The sequence below is a fragment of the Ctenopharyngodon idella genome, chromosome 18 (genome assembly GCF_019924925.1).
Source record: "Ctenopharyngodon idella isolate HZGC_01 chromosome 18, HZGC01, whole genome shotgun sequence".
Lineage (NCBI taxonomy): Eukaryota > Metazoa > Chordata > Actinopteri > Cypriniformes > Xenocyprididae > Ctenopharyngodon > Ctenopharyngodon idella.
In genome coordinates, this window is record NC_067237.1 from 8,268,994 (window position 1) to 8,290,037 (window position 21,044).

The window sequence follows — 21,044 nt, forward strand, 5'->3', positions numbered from 1 at the left end:
CTCAGCCATGACGATAGCCCACAGCAGAGTCGACTGAGGGAGGAGTCATGATGAAGTAGCTGATGACATCCGGGGGATGACCGAGGGAGATGGTGTCAGTGGAGCCCTAGGCACAGACGGAGAGTCGATGGAACCAAGCAACGCCGCTGGATGGAGATGGACTGAGATGGAGCCGGTGTGACCGAGGCGGAGCCGGGGGGAACGAGGAGCCCGCTGAAGCCATAGGGGTGGAGAGATGGAGCGCAGCGGAAGCCTCACAAGGCAGGGTGCTTGCTTGCAGGCAGGGTGACGACCGTCCAAGGTGGAGCCGGGGGGACGAGGGAACCCCATAAGGCCAAGGGTCTCTGGTGGAGCCGAGGATGGGAGGAGCCAAGGCGAAGCCAACAGGTCAACGAGCCGAGGTGGAGAGAAGGATCAGCAGACGGAGGGAGAGCCAGGGGATCCACTAGCCCAAGTGAAGCTTGTGACGGTAAGGCTTTTACGAGAACTAGCTGAGGTGGGAGTGAAGGACTGGTTGAGCTTTGTAGCGGAGGTGGGAGAGGGAGGCTGCGTAGGATCAGTGATGATATTTTCGAGTGAATACAGGGTGCTGAAACAGTCTCAATACAGGGCACTGAAATATTCTTAGTGCTAGGATGTAGTACCCCTGAATTCAAATCTATCAGCCAGTCCTCTGTATCTAAGACCACCTGTACTCCCAAGAGTGGTGGTGGGCTGGGCTGTGGGTCTGGCTGTGTCATGGATCGGGAGTAGACACTCTCCAGACATCGAAGTATCGCCTCCCTCCAGTCGAGTCCTCGGGTGTCTGGGAGGCCTACTTGATAGTAGTAGTTAACCCTGATCCAATACAAAGATTTGTCTGCAGTGTAAAATCCATCATTTTCTGGCCACTCCGGGCCAGAGCAGCAAGCTGTGCTGCTATATCCATTGTAGGTCCGGTCATCTGTCACAGGTAGTTGCAGGAAGAACAGGCAGGTGAAGGTTAGGTTCTCAAAGGCTTTAATAATTCACAGTATACACAAAACAAGGCAGACAAACAAACACAACCTCTACGCTTTAACGTGATTGGACAAATTAACACTGAAAAGACTGCAACTTAAATACAAAGCAAATGAGGGTAATAATGACAAACACCTGTGCTGAATAAATTAATCTACATGACAACTCATGAGTGGCGGGAAACTAGACAAAGGAAACCAGGAAACTAATGAATCCAAACTAAACGTTTATGAAAACGAAATTAGGATAAAAACAACTGTATATCTGTATATCTGTAACAGTTTTATTTTTAAATATTATTTAAATAAAATGGTGTTTAATAGATAAATTGACTATGATTTTGAAATGATTATGATTATAATTATGAAATCTGTTTGTTTTAATAAAGACCAAATCCTGTAACATAAAAGTGTCATATTAAAGTTGGGTAACACTTTAGTTTAGGGTCCAGTTCTCACTATTAACTACTTGCTTATAGGGATGCACCGATAGGATTATTTTGGGACAATAACGATTTTAACAAACAATTATTCACCAATTCTGATACCGACATCTGTCACTTGCTCTCTTATTTGAAGTTTTGTCATTAAAATAGTGTTTTGACCATGTTTTAAATTTACAAAGATAAAAAACGCATGCATTAAGTTATACTAGCTAGTTGATTGCTGCATCATCAAATAATTTCTAATGAACATGGATTGGATCCATTTAACATTCCGCAGGCCAACATAAATACGAATACAACAGAACAAAGATACATATGAAATAAACCAACCCTTAAAAGTACTGTTTAACAGTAGTTTTCAGGTACAGAAATAAAGTAAACAAATGTAAATAACATTGCATATTCTTAACTGTATAAATTAAAAACATATTAATCCTTATTAAAGTTACAAAAGTTATTTTGTCAAGAGTAGTGAGCATCTTGTTGTTTGATTAACATTAAAATGCAGACAGGAGCACAGCAGGAATATTAGGCTGCTGTCACTTTAAGAGCTGCACGGATCCAATATACTGTTACAGTATTGTGTACAATATACTGGTACAGTATAAGTGTTTTATTTCTCAGCTGTTTATGTTCATTTAAGACATAACCGAATATGTTTACAAGGATACTCACCAAGACGGCCATGTTGACAATTTTGGGTGAATTAGAAGAAGCGAAAGACAACTCCATTCAGCATTCGTGTGCTGTTTTGAGACGCTGCTTTCTGGGCTCGCACTATGGATGTGTGTGAAGAAGAATTGAATTGGAGAATTGGACCATAATTGGACCATAATCTAAAACAAACATATATGACAGCACAAATATTTCTTAAAATGATTGTTTAATTAATTACTTTTTAAGTGTCCCATAATAATACTGTTGTAGACTACATTACTCCAAGGCTGCAGGTGGCAGTGGCTGTTCTGAGTGTTTTAATTGCAAAAAAAAGGTTACATGGCCATAAATTTACTTTACCTATGTGAAGAAACTAGAAAAACAAACTAGAAACTAGGAAGACTCCAGGTGGTGAATACAAAAGGGCAAATTTCAATCACTGTCATTGAGTAAATATATACATCCAACACATTTGTAGCTTTGAAAACCCAACAGGGAATAAAACATGTTCCATCAAATAAAAGAAAAGGTCATGAATGATGAAGATTCAGTTTTGATTGGACAAAAACTACAACATCTTCACTATGAATGTTTTTACCATCAATCTTAAACTGAGCTTTAGCGTGAGTGGGTCGAGATGATTGACTGCTTCACTGGACTGAGCTGGGACATAAATTGGACTCAAAGAGAGAAAGTTCATGACCATCTGTCTATTAAGATGTGACAGCTGACCACACACACCCTCAGCCTGAGGCACCTCCACACCATCTGCCACCACACTGACCCTGCTGAGAGCCACGAGCTATCAGACACTCCTGAAGGACAAACAGATCACAAGACAGACACAATGACAGCTGCACAGACAGACAGACAGACAGACAGAGAGAAAGAAACTAATAAAGAAAACCCAAATCTGCCAGTTTCACAACAATCAGAACACATTTACAGTCATGTGGAACAGGATATTGGATCAATGACATTTCACTGTGGGTGGAGTTTTCTGTAGAGAAATTTGTGTTCTGAAAGACATTCAGAAGTTTATTTGAATTGAATTGTTTTCTTTTGCAGAGACTAAGAAGGCAGAGATAGTCCTCTTAGATTTATGAATAGGAAAATTGTAATGCTCAATATGGAGGCCGAAGCCTGGCCTTACAGCTAAAAAGAGATAAACTTTTGTTAGTGTACTTTAGAACACATGCACATTATCTGGACCAGACTGAAAAAAAAAAAAAAATGTACAAGTATTCACTTGGCAGACACAATTTATCCAAAGTGACTTACAAATGAGAAACATCACTAGCAATTTGTCATACCCTTGTGAAAAACAAGTGTGCTTAATTGTATTGCCTGTGCACTTGTAGTGTACTTCAAATCTTAAAAGTAGATTTTTTAAAAACTGTACTTGCAGACAATATAATATAAATGAAAAAGGCCACTTAAACTTAGTACACTTTGTAATATCAAATTAAAAGTTTAAATCATTAAGTTTTAAAAATATTTTGTCATGCTTTAAAGTACACTTATTTTGATGTGTTGATGAACTTGATTATAATTTTTTGTTATTTGATATTACATTTAAAGTTAATACAGGCTATGTTAATGTACTAATTTGCAACTTCATCATTACAAATTTGTAATTACAAATATATTTAAATATATACAATAAATAAAACCTACAATACATGACTTTGAAGAATATTTTAGTTTACCATAAATGTTTGTCAGTACATTCAGCAGTAAGCTTTTGTGGTCTTAGTTCTTTTAGATTAATCTGCAGCGTTTGACACTGTTGACCACTCTACATTGATATCTTTATTAGATTCATGGATGGGGTTAAAAGAAACGGTCCTTAAGTGGTTTCAGTCATATCAGACAAAAAGTTTTTGGTCTGGTTAGGTAATCACTCCTCCTCTGTTGCTCATCTTACCTGTGGTCTCCCTCAGGGATCAATTCTGGTGCCAACTCTCTTTTCCTTGTACATGCTACTGTTGGGTTCCATACTTATAAGGCATGGGGTGTCTTTCCATTTTTACGATGATGATACCCAGATTTATTTATCGATCAAAAGAATTGATCCTTTGGCAATAAAATCTCTATTAATGTGCTCAGACGAGGTCAAAACTTGGCTAGCAAAAAATGAAATCTTTAAACGAAGATAAAACTGAGGTGATTGTTTTGGTCCCACTGACTTTTTTTTAGGCCAACAGCATAGATTTGGGAGGCTTATCTGCTTTTAGCTTGTCGCGAGTGCGTAACCTAAGCGTTCTTTTTGATGATTGTCTAAAACTTGACAAACATATCTCCTCTGTGGTTGGATCTAGTTTTTTTCAACTCCGTCTACTGTCAAAAATGAAACATTTCCTAACTGATAGAAATGGTTGTCCATTAGGGGTGTAACAGTAAATGTATTCAGCATGAACCGTCACGGTATGGATGTCATGGTTCAGTGCATACAGTCAGACGACAAATACAGTCAGTAAAACGCGATCCACACTCCAATCCAGAAGGGGGCACTCGCGGTAATGCAACGCTGTTTGCTAACCGCCAGAACAGGAAAAAGCATAGAAAAAGAACATAGAGTATAGAACCCAACTGGACCATATAATCCTTCACATCTTACGCATCCAAAATCAGTGAATTTCACAGCCAAATCAGAAGCGCAATAGAACAGTTTTTTAAATTAAGACACCAGTAAATTGTATGTCTCCTACAGTAAATGTTGTATTGTCTTATATATGTTGTATTTTACAAGTTGTGGAATCCAACCATTCAACCATCCGAGGTAACGTAGTTAGCCTACTTTGAGTATTTCCATTTTATGCAACTTTAAACATTTATTAATAGTAAATTAATAATTAATAAATTTAAGATCATTATGTTTGCAACGAATATTTCAGACCTAGTGGAGCAATAGTAATAAGTATTACTCCACTAGGTCTGAATTGAAATATATTGTACGTTTTAATGGATCACGCTACAAACATAATGATCTTATAATACATGATGCATTGCTGTGTCCGTTATCCCATAATTCCTACTTTTGGACACTTTTGCTTTAATGGACATTATACAACACTGCAAAAACAAGCTGTTATATTCTGTTATATATTTATTGTCCAACATTCCCAATTTTTCTGATGCATGTCCTTAATTTAATTTCATATGTTGGTATTAATTCAGTGTTTATAAGCCTAATGCTAATACTAGATCTTTAAAGCATTTTAAACCAAACTGACTGGGTTTCTAGAGAGTAAAGTTTTTGTGAAAAAAGTGGAAGACTTTAACACAAAGTCTGTAAAATAAACTGTTAAAAGGATTTGATGATCACTAGTGATTGTACGTTATTCTGTTGTCGTCATCATTCAGGTTGGATTTCAGCTTTAATGTATGTTTTTTTTTTAACAAAGCTGCTGATATTGCCATAGAAAGTGGACTGCCGAGTCGCATTCATGCCAAAATGGTGGAAATGCAGGGCTGCTGCTGGGCGCTGGTGTTGCAATGGAACGTTCTGTTGAGTTTCGCTTCTTGTTAGTGTATATTCTTTGGATATAGTGAGTTCTGATGAGGGTAATGGCTTCCAGGTTTACGTGATTGGGGAGTGAGAGCAGGTGTGAGCCAGAGAGGATGATAGGAAGTGTAGTGCTGAGGGTGACTGAGCTGGTGACTGTGACAATTAGCTTATATTCATTATATTACCTGTTAGTAATGTCTAGTTATGACAGGAACTGTATAAATGATCATATTTCAAAAATGAATTGGAGTATAAAAATAATTTAAAAATAATTTTATAATTAGATTTAGAAGATAATGTAAAATCTGCCTTATGTGCAATTTACTTTAATAAAAACACTTTAATAAAAAAAAGAAGAAAATAGAAGCAATTTTATGTTTATTTTTCTAACCCCTGCTGTACCAAACTCATACCGAACCGTGACTTCAATACCAAGGTACGTCCCAAACCGTCATGTTTGTGTAACTTTACACCTCTATTCTCCATGCATTCATTAGCTCTCATTTAGATTACCACAACTATTTATATTGCGGTATTTCTAAGTCACAAATTGCTTGCCTTCAACTGGTCCAGACTGATGGTGCTAGATTGCTACAGAAAAGCCATAAAAGCAATGACATCACTCCCATTCTGAGGGCTCTCAGTTGGCTGCCTATCCAATTCAGTATTGATTTTTAATTCTCTTATTTGTGTACAAATCCCTACATAACCAAGCTCACAACCTTTTAGCTGAACTGCTACGTCCTTATATCCCCCCTAGATGTCTGAAATCGAGCGATGAGAACCTTCTTAGTATGTACTCGATCACTTAATTTGAGTACATCCTTATAGTCCCTCACTCTAGACTGAAATGTAGAGGGGATTGAGCTTTCGCTGTCGATTATTCATATAATAATATATAACTGTATTCTTGTATGTCTCTCCTAGACTCTCTCTGAGTACCAAATGACTTGAACAATGTCTTTGGAGGGCACTTTCAAGAGTTTATATAGTCCAGTGTTTCTCAACGACGCTCCTGGAGCCTCCCCAGCACTGCACATTTCACATGTCTCCTTAATCAAACACACCTGATTCAGGTCATCAGCTCATTAGTAGGGACTCCAAGACCTGAAATGGGTGTGTGAGACAAAGGAGAGATGCAAAATGTGCAGTGTTGGGGGGGCTCCAGGAACGTGGTTTAGAACCATCATTACTGCCATGCTCTACAGTCATTCTAAACATATTTTTTAATGAATAAAAAATTGAGTGCAGATGTTGAACTATTAATCTTGGCTTGGGTGGTTTCTGTGCATACTGCGTAAACAGCGGTGAAAGGAAATAGTTCACTTTAGGCAATAAAACCTAACTTTTTTTGTAAATAAACCTACCTACATTTACTTAAATTATGCATGTGTGCATTATCACCTCGTGAGTTCATTTATTTTCTATAATTCAATGCAACCTTGACAACGATCACTTATTGAATCAATGTACTTTATGTCCTTTATTATTTCTAATGTTACGTCAGGGGAATGTTCTGACACATTGTCAGCTTACCTATGTCAAAAGATGTCCTTGCAACATCCTCGTGGCCATTTGTGAAGAGCGCAAATCTAAAGAAAACCTGAGTGATATTGTGATCTCACAGCCATACTGAGACCGGATTGGCCAATCGCCATTATTTATAGTTTGTAAATTATAATTATGTAGAAAATTGTAATATTTCATTTGCATGATATGTTTTACATAATACAGTACACTATTAATCTAATGGGATGGTAAGGGGGTGGTTTTACAGATGCTTTTTGTCAGTTTTGTTTCAACAAAGGGGCTGCCATCCCCTCGCACACCCCTCAAATCGAGCACTGTTTTTTTTTTTTTTTTCAGATTTTTATACCTGATTTTAAATGTTATGGAAAAGTAATTCCGGCAAATTATTTGGTAACACTTCACAATAAGGTTGCTCATGAACTAATAATGAGCAATGCATTTGTTATAGTATTTATTAATCTTTGTTAATGTTAGTTAATAAAAATCCAGCTGTTCATTGTTCATGGTAGTTCACAGTGCATTAACTAACAAATAAAACATTTGATTTTAATAATGCATTAGTAAATGTTGAAATTAACATTAACTAGATAATAAATGCTGTAGAAGAATTGGTAATTCTTATTTCATGTTAACTAATGTTAACTAATGAAACCTTATTGTAATGTGTTACCAATGATTTTGGACTTTCCATTCAAGTAGATATGAGCTGTCAAATATCGCACTAAGTATTTGGATATATCTATGAAATAATCTGTAGTTATTACTTTGGGAGGGACAGAAATCAATCTAAATTCAAGCTTATGATTTATGACTAATCAATCTAAAGGTGCAGAAAAATGAGATCATAGCACTAACTGACTGATGGCACAATGAGAACGCACAGAGTTTCAAACCCTAGAGACGATACAGAGCTGTATGTCAAAGGCAGGAGACGGGAAAAAATTCAGAAAGCTGCAGCATCTACTTTATATAATGAAAAAGTCATTCTTTCATCTCAATAAAAAGCTACTTCAAATGACCATCAAAGAAGGAAGATGCTTTTTGCCCCCATAATGGTGTAGTTACGTCATCTACCAGCAGGGGCTAACTGAACCACACTAACCAGTCAAACCTTGACCTGTTGATGGCACCTAGTCCCTCTGTTACTCTATTAATTTTTGAGCTGGATGGTGTGGTAAAGACAATCTAAAGCAACACCTTCAGCACTGCTGTCATTTGTCATACACTTGTCCATACAATAAGCATTTTCTAACATTAAAAACTAAACTTGCCCCTAAAATAGCACACAAAAATGCCTGAATGAAAAAACCTCCCCAACATACAAAACATTCCGCACAGGCAAGAGATCAGCTCAGAGAGAGAGAGAGAGAGAGAGAGAGAGAGATTTCCTCCTCTTAATGTTTTTGTAGGCATCACAATGTCGAGCCGAGGGGAGAAGGGGGAGGAGGGACAGAGAGAGAGAGAGAGGGAGAGAGGGAGAGAGGGAGGGGAAGGAAGCAAACGAGAGGAGAAAGTGGAAGCAAGAGAGTGTCAGTGAAAGAAGGCAGACTGACTGCACAGAAAAGGCGCTCGGCAAACAGCGCGCACTCATTGAGTCAGTTATATTCAGAACACGGACGGCTGGTGCATTTGAGCTCAAGAAAACAGTTTTCAGTGCAGAGGGACAGGACAGAGACAGACAGAAACAGAGGAAGTGGATTGAAAAGAGGAGAGGAGAGGTTCTTTGTGGAGAGATGGACTCAGATTCTGGGGATCAGAGTGAAGGAGAGCTCTCTCCAGGTAAGGGATCAGTCCTTTCTTTCTCATCTTCTGTTTCTAAAACTTGGTTTGCAGCTTCTGGCAGCGCAGGCGAGCACAGGCACGTGCTGCTACTTTTCTCATTAACACATTTAACATTCATCATAGTACTCATCTTCCTTGCCCAGCGTGACAGCCTGTGACAGAGCGTCTGTCCGCTAAGTGCTCGTTTCGCCTCTTCAGAGCTTTTTTTATTCGTGGTTTTGCTCTCTGAGGAAAAGTTAATCTGTGATATTTGAGCTGGCTGAACGCAAGGGTGGTGGAAAAATTAACAGCAGCACTTTGGTTTATGACTGGCAAGGTTCACAGACTTGAACTGCTTATGATACAAGCTGGCAGACAAACCTAAAACAACCTTGTGATTACTATAAAGACTAAGCATAATCTCCCTGAAAGAGTTGTGAAAAGACCCGAAGCAAAGACACAAGATAAATGAGGTCTCTTTAATACATCAGTTGTTTATTCTAGACAGATTCTCCTGCTTTTTTTCCTGAGAAAAAGAACCTAGTAATGTGTCTCTTCTAGAGTTCCAGAAGAGATTTCAACAAACTGTGCTGGGAATTGCCAAGAAACCAAAGGCTACCATCAAAAGTCAGAAATCTCATTTGAACTCAAACATTTCTCATTAAATTCTTCCTAGACCAAATGATCTGAACTACACTATGCACATTCATTTTATATCTCTATACTCTTACTGTATGCCAACATATGTTCAGATAATCAGGCAAATACTTCAAAGATATACATGGCTGAGAACTTCTGAATGACATGCAAGTATTCTTACAATTAAATACTACCAACATTTTGCAGTTTCTTTGTATTTAGCAAAGAGTTCTCACACACACACAAAAAAAAAATCCCACAAACTTCCTGAGTTCCTGAACAAACTTCCTGAGAATCGGTGACCACTAGATATTTAAGTAAATAAATGACGACTAAATCTTCACATTTGGCAGAACTATTCCTGCAGGACTCCCTCTGTCCATTGCTGATGAGGCGTAAATGTGGTAATGTCAGTTGTAAGTGTAAGTCATTACATTAGTGGGGCGTCTGACAGACTGTCTCAGTTTTGTATGTTTGTGCTCTGAGAGCTGCTCTGTATGGCCCTCTGAGGGAAAGCTTGAGGTCTTCGGCTACTGTGAGGTTTGGCTGAAGGTCTTTCTCCAGCTGTGGACTGTAGAGGGAGATGCTCTTTCATGTTTCTGCTCTTCCATTGGCTGATCAACTTCTGCTGTTTATTTTCAATCCATTTTCTTTGCGGAATAAGTTACCAGTTTGCCTCAGACTCCATGGCCATGGACCACCCAAATCCAAGGCAAGTTCTATCAGAAATGTCAGAACTGATTAAATGGTTTCAGCCTGAACGGATGGTCTACACAACTTTGGGGAACAAGGACATCCAGGTTTATTTCTTATGTCTACCTGGACTGGAAATCGGCAGCAGTAATTTATCATATGATGGAGAAGACTTATAACTGGATGTGCAGTGTAGTTGAGTGCACTTTTTTTTAAATGGCAGTTCTGACACCCATTTAATCATTTAACTGTAAAGATTAAACACGTTTTTATACCTATGATGGACTGGCCATCCATCCAGGCTGTTTCCCTGCCTAAGGCCTAAGATGCTATGATAGGCTCAAGCAATCCTACATAGGACAAGCGGAGAACAGATGGATGGCTAAACAAGTTTAGCTCACTGTCTGCGATGGAGGAGGGTCAACTCAAGCTCTAATATGGACATGGAGATGATTATAGGCAAGACACATAAAGTATAGAGGTGGTGTTGGGGAGGTGGCGAGATGCCAGAACAACTGACACCAGAGTAATGTAAGTGGCTGCTTGAATGCTCTGGTGGTTAATTAGAAAATTAGATGGGTCTACTCTTCTAGAACTTATGTTTAGAAACTTCATTTAAAGGCCAATTCACACTGCACCGACAGATGCTGACCATCACCACATTACAGTAGGGGAGAGTGGGGTAAGACCAGCCAGTGGGTAAGTTGACCCACCCCCTGTATCTTGGCAATTGTGCACTTTTATTGTCATGTGACCATATATTTTGGAACCACCTATAATTTCTGCCAGACTGTGAAAAGGAGAAGCACATGGGAGGACTGGAAGGCACCCATTTACTTTAAAAACTGTTTTTGGATTGTCCAAGTAAAATTTTAGCATAACAGATGTAATGGCTGTTACATCAAAGCAAATTTGTCCAGGTCTAAAGATATTTATGATGCATATTGGTGATTTGGCAAGGTATAAAACCATGCAACTTTGACTAAAATGTTTATAAGTTTCAGTGACATTTATTCATTAATTTTATTTAATTTTACTCAACAAACTCTCTGTTTAGTCTGTTTTTGGGAAGGTTACAACTTTAGTATTAAACATATTGTTTCAGAAATGCAAACAATTAAAGATATTGAAATTTCAACTTCATTTGGTTGGTTTTATATTTTTTAAGTTTGCTTTAAGAAAAGAAATATGATTATTTGTAAAAGGAAATTTGATTATTAGTTTTTAAAATATTAAAAATTATGTTTACAATTTCACATGGGTTTGATTCAGATTCAGTTAGATGGTCATTTTACACACAGGTGGTGCAACTTACCCACTGACTCAGATCAACTTACCTCTAACCTGGGGTAAATTGAGCCACAGAAACACTTTTATACAAGAAGCCATATTTTTAGAACCTTTTGTCATAGATGCATTATGATAATTTAAAAAGATAGGAAACATCCTGAAATTGCTTTAGATACTTTAATTGTACTTCTGCCTCATTTTCCCTTATCTTAAGGACCACATTCTGTAAGAAAAAAAAAAAGGTTCATCTTACCCCACTATCCCCCTATGTTACTTCTCATTCCGTGACCTGACAATTGAAAACAAGCACCAACCAACGCCAACAGACAGTGATGGGGTAACACAATGATCTGACAAAACCCAACGATGTGTCTGTTGCCGTTGGTTGGCATCTTTCGGTGCAGTGTGAATTTGCCTAAACATGCCTGGACTGCTGCGGTGGAGAGATGCTGTACAATCCCAATAAAGTATACAGTAGCATAAGGAGCACATTGAGCAGTGCAATAGTGGCCAACCATTTCCGTTCCACCCTACACACATACATTCTTTCTCACATACACATGCTCTCCTCATGATGAGTAACTGCAGAGCTGATTAGAGACACTACAACGCAAAGCCACATGTGACTCTGCAAGGCAACATCTACAGCTACAGGCTTTTAAATGATAGCACAGATTTCTTGAGTTGAAGATGTTGTTTGAAAGAACAATGTGTGCCTGCTATTGCAGTTATGCTGCTGCTTCACTTACACACTGCTTATGTGTGCCGTGTGAATCAGGCCTCAAAGAGATCTCATTTATTTCCTGATTTATTTCCTGTCCTCTTTTAGATTAGCTGGGATAAATTTAATATAGCAAAAGTGTTCACATGGTATTTGCGAACTAATGTGTCTTCCTTGTGAAATAAAGTGTACTTCAAATATTTAAAGTATATTAGTAATTGCAGATAATATAATATTAATGAAATAAAAGCGGCACTTAAGTGTACTTAAAGAGAGTACACTTATGTAATAATGTCATATTAAAAGTACATTTTTAAAGTACATTTTAAATCATCATGTTTTAATAATCTTTTGTCGTGCTTAACATAGATATTTCAATGTGCTGACTAACATACTAAAGCACATGTAAAGTACTTGATTATAATTTAAACTTGCTACTGCCAATACACGATGCGCTGCTGTGAGCAAGTAAGACATGCTGCTGCTGTACAATATAGTGTACATGAATTACCCATAGTAGATTTATACAGGTGGAGCTGGGGAAGGCGGAGGGTTTCTGAAAGCGCGCTGCACTGCTAACGGCATGAACACACCAAGCCGATGCCGACGAACTAGTGGCGACGAAAGCAGACTGCGGGGTTGGCTCACGTCGCCAGCGTATGTGTCCAAAGCTGCCCTGACACACCAAACCGACGCTCGACACCTGATGGCCAAGTAGCACGTCCGTTCTGCGCCTACATAAGAAGAAATGCCTTTCCATACCAGCAGGTGGCAGTAGCTGAACAGCCAATCAGAATGATCAGATGGCCGACGAGCTCCGACAGGCGATTTCACATGTCGAATCGGCCGAAAAAAAGCCAATGAGGACCAACTTCAGCCGACGGTGCGGAACACACTGAGAAAACTTAGTCAGCCGACAAACAAAAACTGCCCGACGGCCGACTGTCGGCTTGGTGTGTCCCGGGCTTAAGGCAAATGCTACCAAAGTATTTTGAAGGTTGAGCACACAAGCTCATTGGCTTCTGATACAGAGCAGTAACCAATCAGCTGTGCCTATAGATAACAATGTGATTACAAGCAGGTAGAGTTAAAGGGCCTATTAGACTCCGCCATCTAGAGTTTCATGACAGAACTTTGTATTACAAACAGTTTTACCTTACATGACAGGTTTCAAAAGGAAATGACATTAAAGTATATTTTAGTTTTCCATAAATGCTTATCAGTACATTTAGCATTACACTTTACCCATACTTTAACCAGACAATAAATGTAATTATGAAATTACATATAAAGATGTACTTGTTTGTCAGAAAAGCAGTTTATCTAATTGCATTTAATATAAAATTGAACTACAATACATTTTCATTGAAATTATCATGTAGGCTATCAAGTGCCTGAAAACATTACATTCAGTTCACATTTATGTTTTTTTTTTTTTTCTTCTTTTTTTCTAAAAGTGTACTTTTTTTCACAAGGGTTTACTAAAAACCTATGTCTGACTTTAGGCATCAGGTACCCAGAGGAACAGATTTACTCAGGTTGTTTGTTGTTATAATGCTGTGTGTGTCAATATAAGTCAGTAGGGAATTCGAAACTGCAGACACTGTTTGGAATGTCTGTTTTTCTGAAACCCAGCAGTTTTCGGTGGATACTGCTGAAATGTTTTGCATTGGGTCAGGGTGTGTTTTAGTAATCAAAGGTCTTGATCTCCTTCCTGGGACATGTGTCCATCTTTAGATTCTCAAGAAATGCGATGGGTAAGCGTGGGTGTGTGTTTATTGTGTCAGCAGACTTTAACCTTTATCTCTGAACCAAAGCAGTCTGGCACATAGACAACAGCCACTTTCACACATATAAATTGAGGTAAAATTGTCTTTCCCGATGAATGTACCACATTTGTCATTTACAGATGCAATGATTTTACAGCGTATTTCAACCATTCACACTTTAGCACTAAAATTCTGTGTAAAACTGCAATGTCATTTTCCTGAAAATCACCTTTAAATGGCTTAGCTGGAAATATAGTCAGAAAGGGGCTTTTTCAGTGAATAATTACACACACTAAATGAATGCTTTAAATCGACAGGCCTTCACTTTTAACTGAGTTAAATCCAAGTTGAGTAAAGATCCACGAGAGATCCATCTGTTCTAGAATCTCTGTTCTAGAATCATCACCTTAATCCACGAGACAGTAACAAGCTTCTTTTTGATCTCTTTGTACTGATATCTGACCTGTAGCACCACACAACCAACTAACACACTGCGGAGAGAGATAGTGAAGCCACGTGTGGACCAGAATGAAGGCAAACCTCTCTCTATTTGTGCTGCTGTGTCCTGCCAGAGGAAAATCAGCCCCACCAAAAAGATAAAAGGAAAACAAGAGAGTGAGAGAGAATGAAAGAGAGTTTTTCCTCCCTCAGTATGAAGAATGTGTGCGTAAATGAGAAAAATAACCATCTAAACACTCTTGAGCTTTCTGGCACTCTATATTTAATTCCGTAAGGGGGAAACAGTCATAATTTTAGCTCACAGACAGAGAGGGGGGGGGGCAGAGAGAGAGAAAGAGAGGAATTGTGCTGAAATAGGGGAATATTTCTCATCCACATTCAACAAGATCACATCAGTGAAAACAGACAAAAGTATGAGTGACTATAAACTCTCCCTGAGGCGTACCACATCCATTTCCACTGCTCTCTCCCATTAAACAGAGGAATGCTATAGTAAAGCATTCTTAATTGAACTGCCTGGTGTCTGTCAGGGTTTTATTAGCCTCTATGTTTACAGTGTGGCCAGAGTATTCAGATAATGGCAATAATAATAACGACATTAGCATTTCCAGAGGGAAATGGTTGTGATCAAAAGGCAGCAAAAGACATGTTAAGTCATGAATCATGAATGATTCATTCATTTTGTGTTGGCTAAAGCATGCGCATTTACGCAACAACCTTTCGTTTGTAACTAATGTGAAAAACGCATAGGCTCTGTACAGGAAACAGAATTGATTAGTTCACCTTCCGAGTCTTTCCTTCTTTGTCATGTGACAGCCACATAGGCTCTGAGTTTGACTGAAATTATCAGTTCACCTCCCTTCAAAGATCCAAGTAGTGAAATGATCTGATCTTCCCATCACTACAACATCTGCTCAAATGTGCAATGCGGGAAATACTACCCGCTAATGAGAGTTGGCCAGATGTGACGGTTTATAGTTAAAAAATTATAAAATACGAGTATTTTTCTTACACACACAGTTTTGCTTCAGAAGACACTGATTCACCAACTGGGGTTGTACCATCATGTTCGCCTTGTGTGTTTTTTGAAGCGTCAACTTTGGAGGTCCCATAGACTTATATGAACTCACAGAGATGGATTCTTTTTCTAAAGTGTTTTGTTTGTGTTCATCTGAAAAAGAAAGTCATATACATCTGGGATGGCATGAGGATGAGTAAATGATGAGAGAATTTTCATTTTTGGGTGGAGTATCCCTTTAAAGGGTTAGTTCATCCAAAAATGACATTTCTGTCATTAATTACTCACCTTCATGTCACTCCAAACCCGTGAGACCTTCGTTCATCTTCGGAACACAAATTAAGATATTTTTGATGAAATCCGAGGGTTTCTGAACCACACATACACTGTAGGCAGCAACGTCATTGGTTCAAAAACCCTCAGATTTCACCTAAAATATCTTAATTTGTGTTCCGAAGATGAACAAAGGTCTTACGGATTTGGGACAACATGAGGGTGAGTACTTAACAGATATTTCATTTTTGGGTGAACTAACCCTTTTATAGAGCTGCCATATTGGATGTTCCAATTTCTTTCATTCATTTATTATGAGTGTCCTGTCTCTGCTACAGTATATACTACATCTGACGCTAACATGTACTATTGCAAATTGCTGCATAATGCCAACTGTTTCACATAAAATGTAAAAATAAATAAATAATAATAATAATAATAATAATAAAAAATAGTAGGCAGTATACAGTATATATTGCACAGTGGGCAGTATTCTACTCTATTCGATCGTATCCCCTTTCTTTCTGTTTGTATGTGTTGTGGGTGTATAGTTAGGATGTGTATTGGTGTAGGTCTTCATGCCCTTTGGCTCCTAAGATTGATGTTTTATGTATCCAAATTATTGCAGATGAACTCTGTCTCGATGTGACTGACAGAATTGTACTCCACAGCTCCATTTTCAAAATTAATATGCATAACTCATAGAATAAATGGATTCTATAATTATAAAAGCATCCATTTGGAGAGATGTGAGAGTGTGTGAGCCAAGAGTGAGACAGTAACCCTCACACAAACACATCAGGGTTATGGGGAAGCTGGCAGGAATGATTTAGGCTGAGAGCTTTTCTGGACAGGAAGTCACCCACTGAGACTGAGACTGTGGTCAGGAGGGGGGTGGGCAGCGTCTACGCTAGTGGCACGAGTCGTCTGTACCTAGACGTTCGTTTTGTTTGCTTCTGACCCAGCTATACTTTTTAATGTACAAAACTGCCCCCAGAAGCTAACTCTGGTAAAAAGAAACTTCCTTTTCTGACATCCTCAAAAGAAAAAGAAAAAAATGCATCATGAGAGACTGAATAATGTCAATTATTTTTTTTAAATGCTAAAGGTTTTTAGGTTTTAACTTGGGGCTTATCTGCAGTTACAACTTGATTTAAATGTTCAGGGAAAAAGAAAACATGAATGCTTCCAACATCCTGCAAAACTTGATGCCATGATGCTAGGGTGTCATGGGTGGTTGCCAGGGTTTTGCTATGCCATTGCTAGGGTGATGTTAGCACACTGTTATGGATAGTTGTTTGTTAGGGTGTTCTGGGTAGTTGCTAGGTGTTTACTTAGTTGCCCAAGTCATAAGAGTTCACCTAGAATAGCTGACCCAAAAATGAAAATTCTGTCATCATTTACTCAAGCTCATGTCGTTCCAAACCTGTATGACTTTTTGTCTGTGGAAGATTTATAATTCTATGAGATTTTGTCGTCCATTTCATCATTCACTAAAAACTAAGTTTGATTGTTTCTAATAGTACCACTCTCCTCAATAAGCTGCACAATTTGAAGCGTCATTCTAAAAGTGCTGAATGAGTAAGCCAAAGTTTAATACTTGGGGTTAGGGGTTTGTTCAGAGATGCAGACAGTAAACATTGGTTTTGCTTGAGCATCCAGAGATTCACTTGGATTGGAGCCTGTGGAATGCATGCAAACACACACGCATTTGATTTTCGATCACAGTGGAGACTTTCCATCGACCTACAGTATATTGTTTTTATGCTGAGTAAGATTACTTAAATAAGTAATAGCACATGCTATTACCTGAATTTTCAGGTGTCTTTCATGTTCGTAGCATACAGAGTGCAGAATGAGATACATGTATACATGCTTATTATGAAAATAATATACTTTAAAAGAACATACTTAAGTGTGAACTGAATGTAATGTTTTCGGACACTTAATTGCAATTAAATGAATATTTAGTTTAAATTTATATATTGTAAAAAGAAATCAACTAAATTAAATTAGCACTCTTTAGAGTGCTTTTTTGACCACTTACATCTTTATGTGTACTTTTATATCAACTTTTATTGTCCTTGAAAAATGATTAAAGAGTCTGTTGAATGTACTGACAAGCATTTATGGCAAACTAAAATATACACTGATCAGGCATAACATTATGACCACCTTCCTAATATTGTGTTGGTCCCCCTTTTGCTGCCAAAACAGCCCTGACCCATCGAGGCATAGACTCCACTAGATCCCTAAAGGTGTGCTGTGGTATCTGGCACCAAGATGTTTGCAGCAGATCCTTTAAGTCCTGTAAGTTGCAAGGTGGAGCCTCCATGGATCAGACTTGTTTGTTCAGCACATCCCACAGATGCTCAATGGGATTGAGATCTGGGGAATTCGGAGGCCAAGTCAACACCTCAAATTTTGTTGTTGTGCTCCTCAAACCATTCCTGAACCATTTTTGCTTTGTGGAAGGGCGCATTATTCTGCTGAAAGAGACCACAGCCACCAGGGAATACCGTTTCCATGAAAGGGTATACATGGTCTGCAACAATGCTTAGGTAGGTGGTACGTGTCAAAGTAACATCCACATGGATGGCAGGACACAAGTTTTCCCAGCAGAACATTGCCCAAAACATCACACTGCCTCCGCCGGCTTGCCTTTTTTCCCATAGTGCATCCTGGTGCCATGTGTTCCTCAGGTAAGCGACGCACACGCACCCGACCATCCACGTGATGTAAAAGAAAATGTGATTCATCAGACCAGGCCACCTTCTTCCATTGCTCTGTGGTCCAGTTCTGATGCTCACATGCCCACTGTTGGCGCTTTCGGCGGTGGACAGGGGTCAGCATGGGCACCCTGACTGGTCTGCGGTTATACAGCCTCATACGCAACAAACTGCGACGCACTGTGTATTCTGACACCTTCCAGAACCAGCAATAACTTCTTGAGAAATTCTTGAGTAGCTTGTCTGTTGGGTCGGACCACACGAGCCAGCCTTCGCTCCCCACGTGCATTAATGCGCCTTGGCTGCCCAGGACCCTGTCGCCGGTTCACCACTTTTCCTTCCTTGGAGCACTTTTGATAGACACTGACCAGTGCAAACCGGGAACACCCCACAAGAGCTGCAGTTTTGGAGATGCTCTGACCCAGTCGTCTAGCCATCACAATTTGGCCCTTGTCAAACTCACTCAAATCCTAACTCTTGCCCATTTTTCCTGCTTCTAACACATCAACTTTGAGGACAAAATGTTCACTTGCTGCCTAATATATCCCACCCACTAAAAGGTGCCATGGGGAAGAGATAGTCAGTGTTATTCACTTCACCTCTCAGTGGTCATAATGTTGTCTGATCAGTGTACATTAATGTCAATTCAATTGAAACTTGTATGTCATGTATTTAAATTTATTTGTAATTACACATTTAGTAATGTGTAATTTAACTTTAAATGTAATACTGAATAACACTCTACAGTTAAAATTATTAGCAAGTACTTTGCATGTGCTTTAGTATGTTAGTCAATATATCATACTATGAATACTTCTTTAAAGCACAACTAAAAATGATAAAAACAATGATTTAAAATGTACTTAAGTAAAACATTAATTTGACATTATTACAAACTTTACTTTTTAAAAGTGTTCTTAAGTGTGTTAATATTCATGAACATAAGAAACTCTAAATACACGTTTCCTTTTATGTCATTAATATTATATTATCCGCAAGTAAATTTTTTTTTTTTTTTTTTTTTTTTTAATATATTGTTAAGATTTAAAGTTCATTACAAGTGCACATTCAATGCAATACTCCAAACTTGTATGACTTTCTTCTGTGAAGCACAAAAGAATATATTTTGAAAAGGTCTCAGTGTTTGTTGTATTGGGCACTATTGACTTCCATTTATAGACAAAAACAGCTAAAACATTCATCAAAACATCTTCTGCTGTTCCACAGAAGAAAGAAATGAAAGAAAATTTATTGGGCACTATTGACTTTCGATTTATAGACAAAAACAGCTGAAACATTCTTCAAAACGTCTTCTGCTGTGTTCCACAGAAGAAAGAAACAAAAAAAATTTCCCTTAAGTTTAATACTTCCTCTTGACCCTAAATTGTTGAGAGAAGTGTGATTTTGGGCAGATCAGATCATGACAAACTTGCTTTACTTATCTAAGCAACTTTTGCATTATATTAAGCAAGATATTTGCTTTCTAGGTTTGTCAGCACTGAAGCAGAAGGAAAAGCTTGAAACTTAAAGGTATCAGGGTTCGTCTGACATTTCAAGATTTGCTGGGAGGGACGTAAAAACTGTTAGCTTCCATTTAAAAATCAGCTGCCGGGTGCAAACCTCCTGCGGTTTCTGCCGAGTCTGGAAAACGCACGTGCGTGCCAGACGAGAGGGAGCGTAACTCTGCCCTCAAAGGCTTCATTAAATCCACATAATCACCCCGGGCTGTTCTGGCTTCTCTTCTGGAGGAGGACACTTATATTTGACATTGGTTGGCCAGTCATCTTTCTACTCATGGTTTTCTTCCTTTGTTGTCTTTTTTAGACTTACCAAAGTCTAAATAATCATAGAGCAGCTGCTCACAGTGATATCACAAACAGCAGATGAACATTTAACTCTTTAAATCTGCCATGAGTGGAGCGTTGAGTATATTCAGAGCCATAATTAGATCTGATTTTCAGTGTCTGATTGGCTCCTCATTAGTTGAGCCCCCACCATTGGAAAAATATCATGGTCTTTGAAAACTGACAATTATATGGAAGATATTAAACATTTAGGAACTACAGTTATCAATGTAATTTTCAAAAACTCCCTGTGATATTAAAATATGACATTGAGTACCCCCACAGTGGGACTTTACAAGGGTCAGTTGATATTCTGGGCTCAGTCCAGACATCTGTGGAGGCGTATGGTGCCATACTTTGATGAATTATTGGAGCATAATACACTGTAACACACATTAAAATAAATATTTAAACAGTGAAGAGTCATTGTTATGCAGTCAATACTAAAAAGGTATGCAATTTCAAAGAATTTTAACTTTGTGTAGTCTGAAGCACACTGTACACAGATGAGAATGTTTCCTTGTGTGCATGTATTATATACTAATATTTTTATTATTTATTAATTTTGTTTTGTTTTGTTTGTGTCTTTTGTCTGTGTGTTTTTGGTTTGTAAAATTAAGAAAACCCAATAATATCATAAAAAGAAGGAAGTATAGCAGGTTGCTGCAATGAGCGATATGATGAGTTATTTCTCTGAAATATTCAG

The 21,044-nt window shown here is 38.3% G+C and overlaps 1 protein-coding gene across 1 annotated transcript in view; it reads left to right on the top strand.

The window, feature by feature from the left end:
- Positions 1-8,626: 8,626 nt before the first annotated feature.
- The window catches only part of tnfaip8l3 (tumor necrosis factor, alpha-induced protein 8-like 3), a 55,700-nt gene continuing 43,282 nt past the window's right edge, over positions 8,627-21,044 (top strand). The window contains exon 1 of the mRNA XM_051870643.1: positions 8,627-8,921. Coding sequence (XP_051726603.1) covers positions 8,876-8,921 — 46 coding nt within the window. The 5' untranslated portion in view covers positions 8,627-8,875. The remainder of the gene's footprint in view (positions 8,922-21,044) is intronic.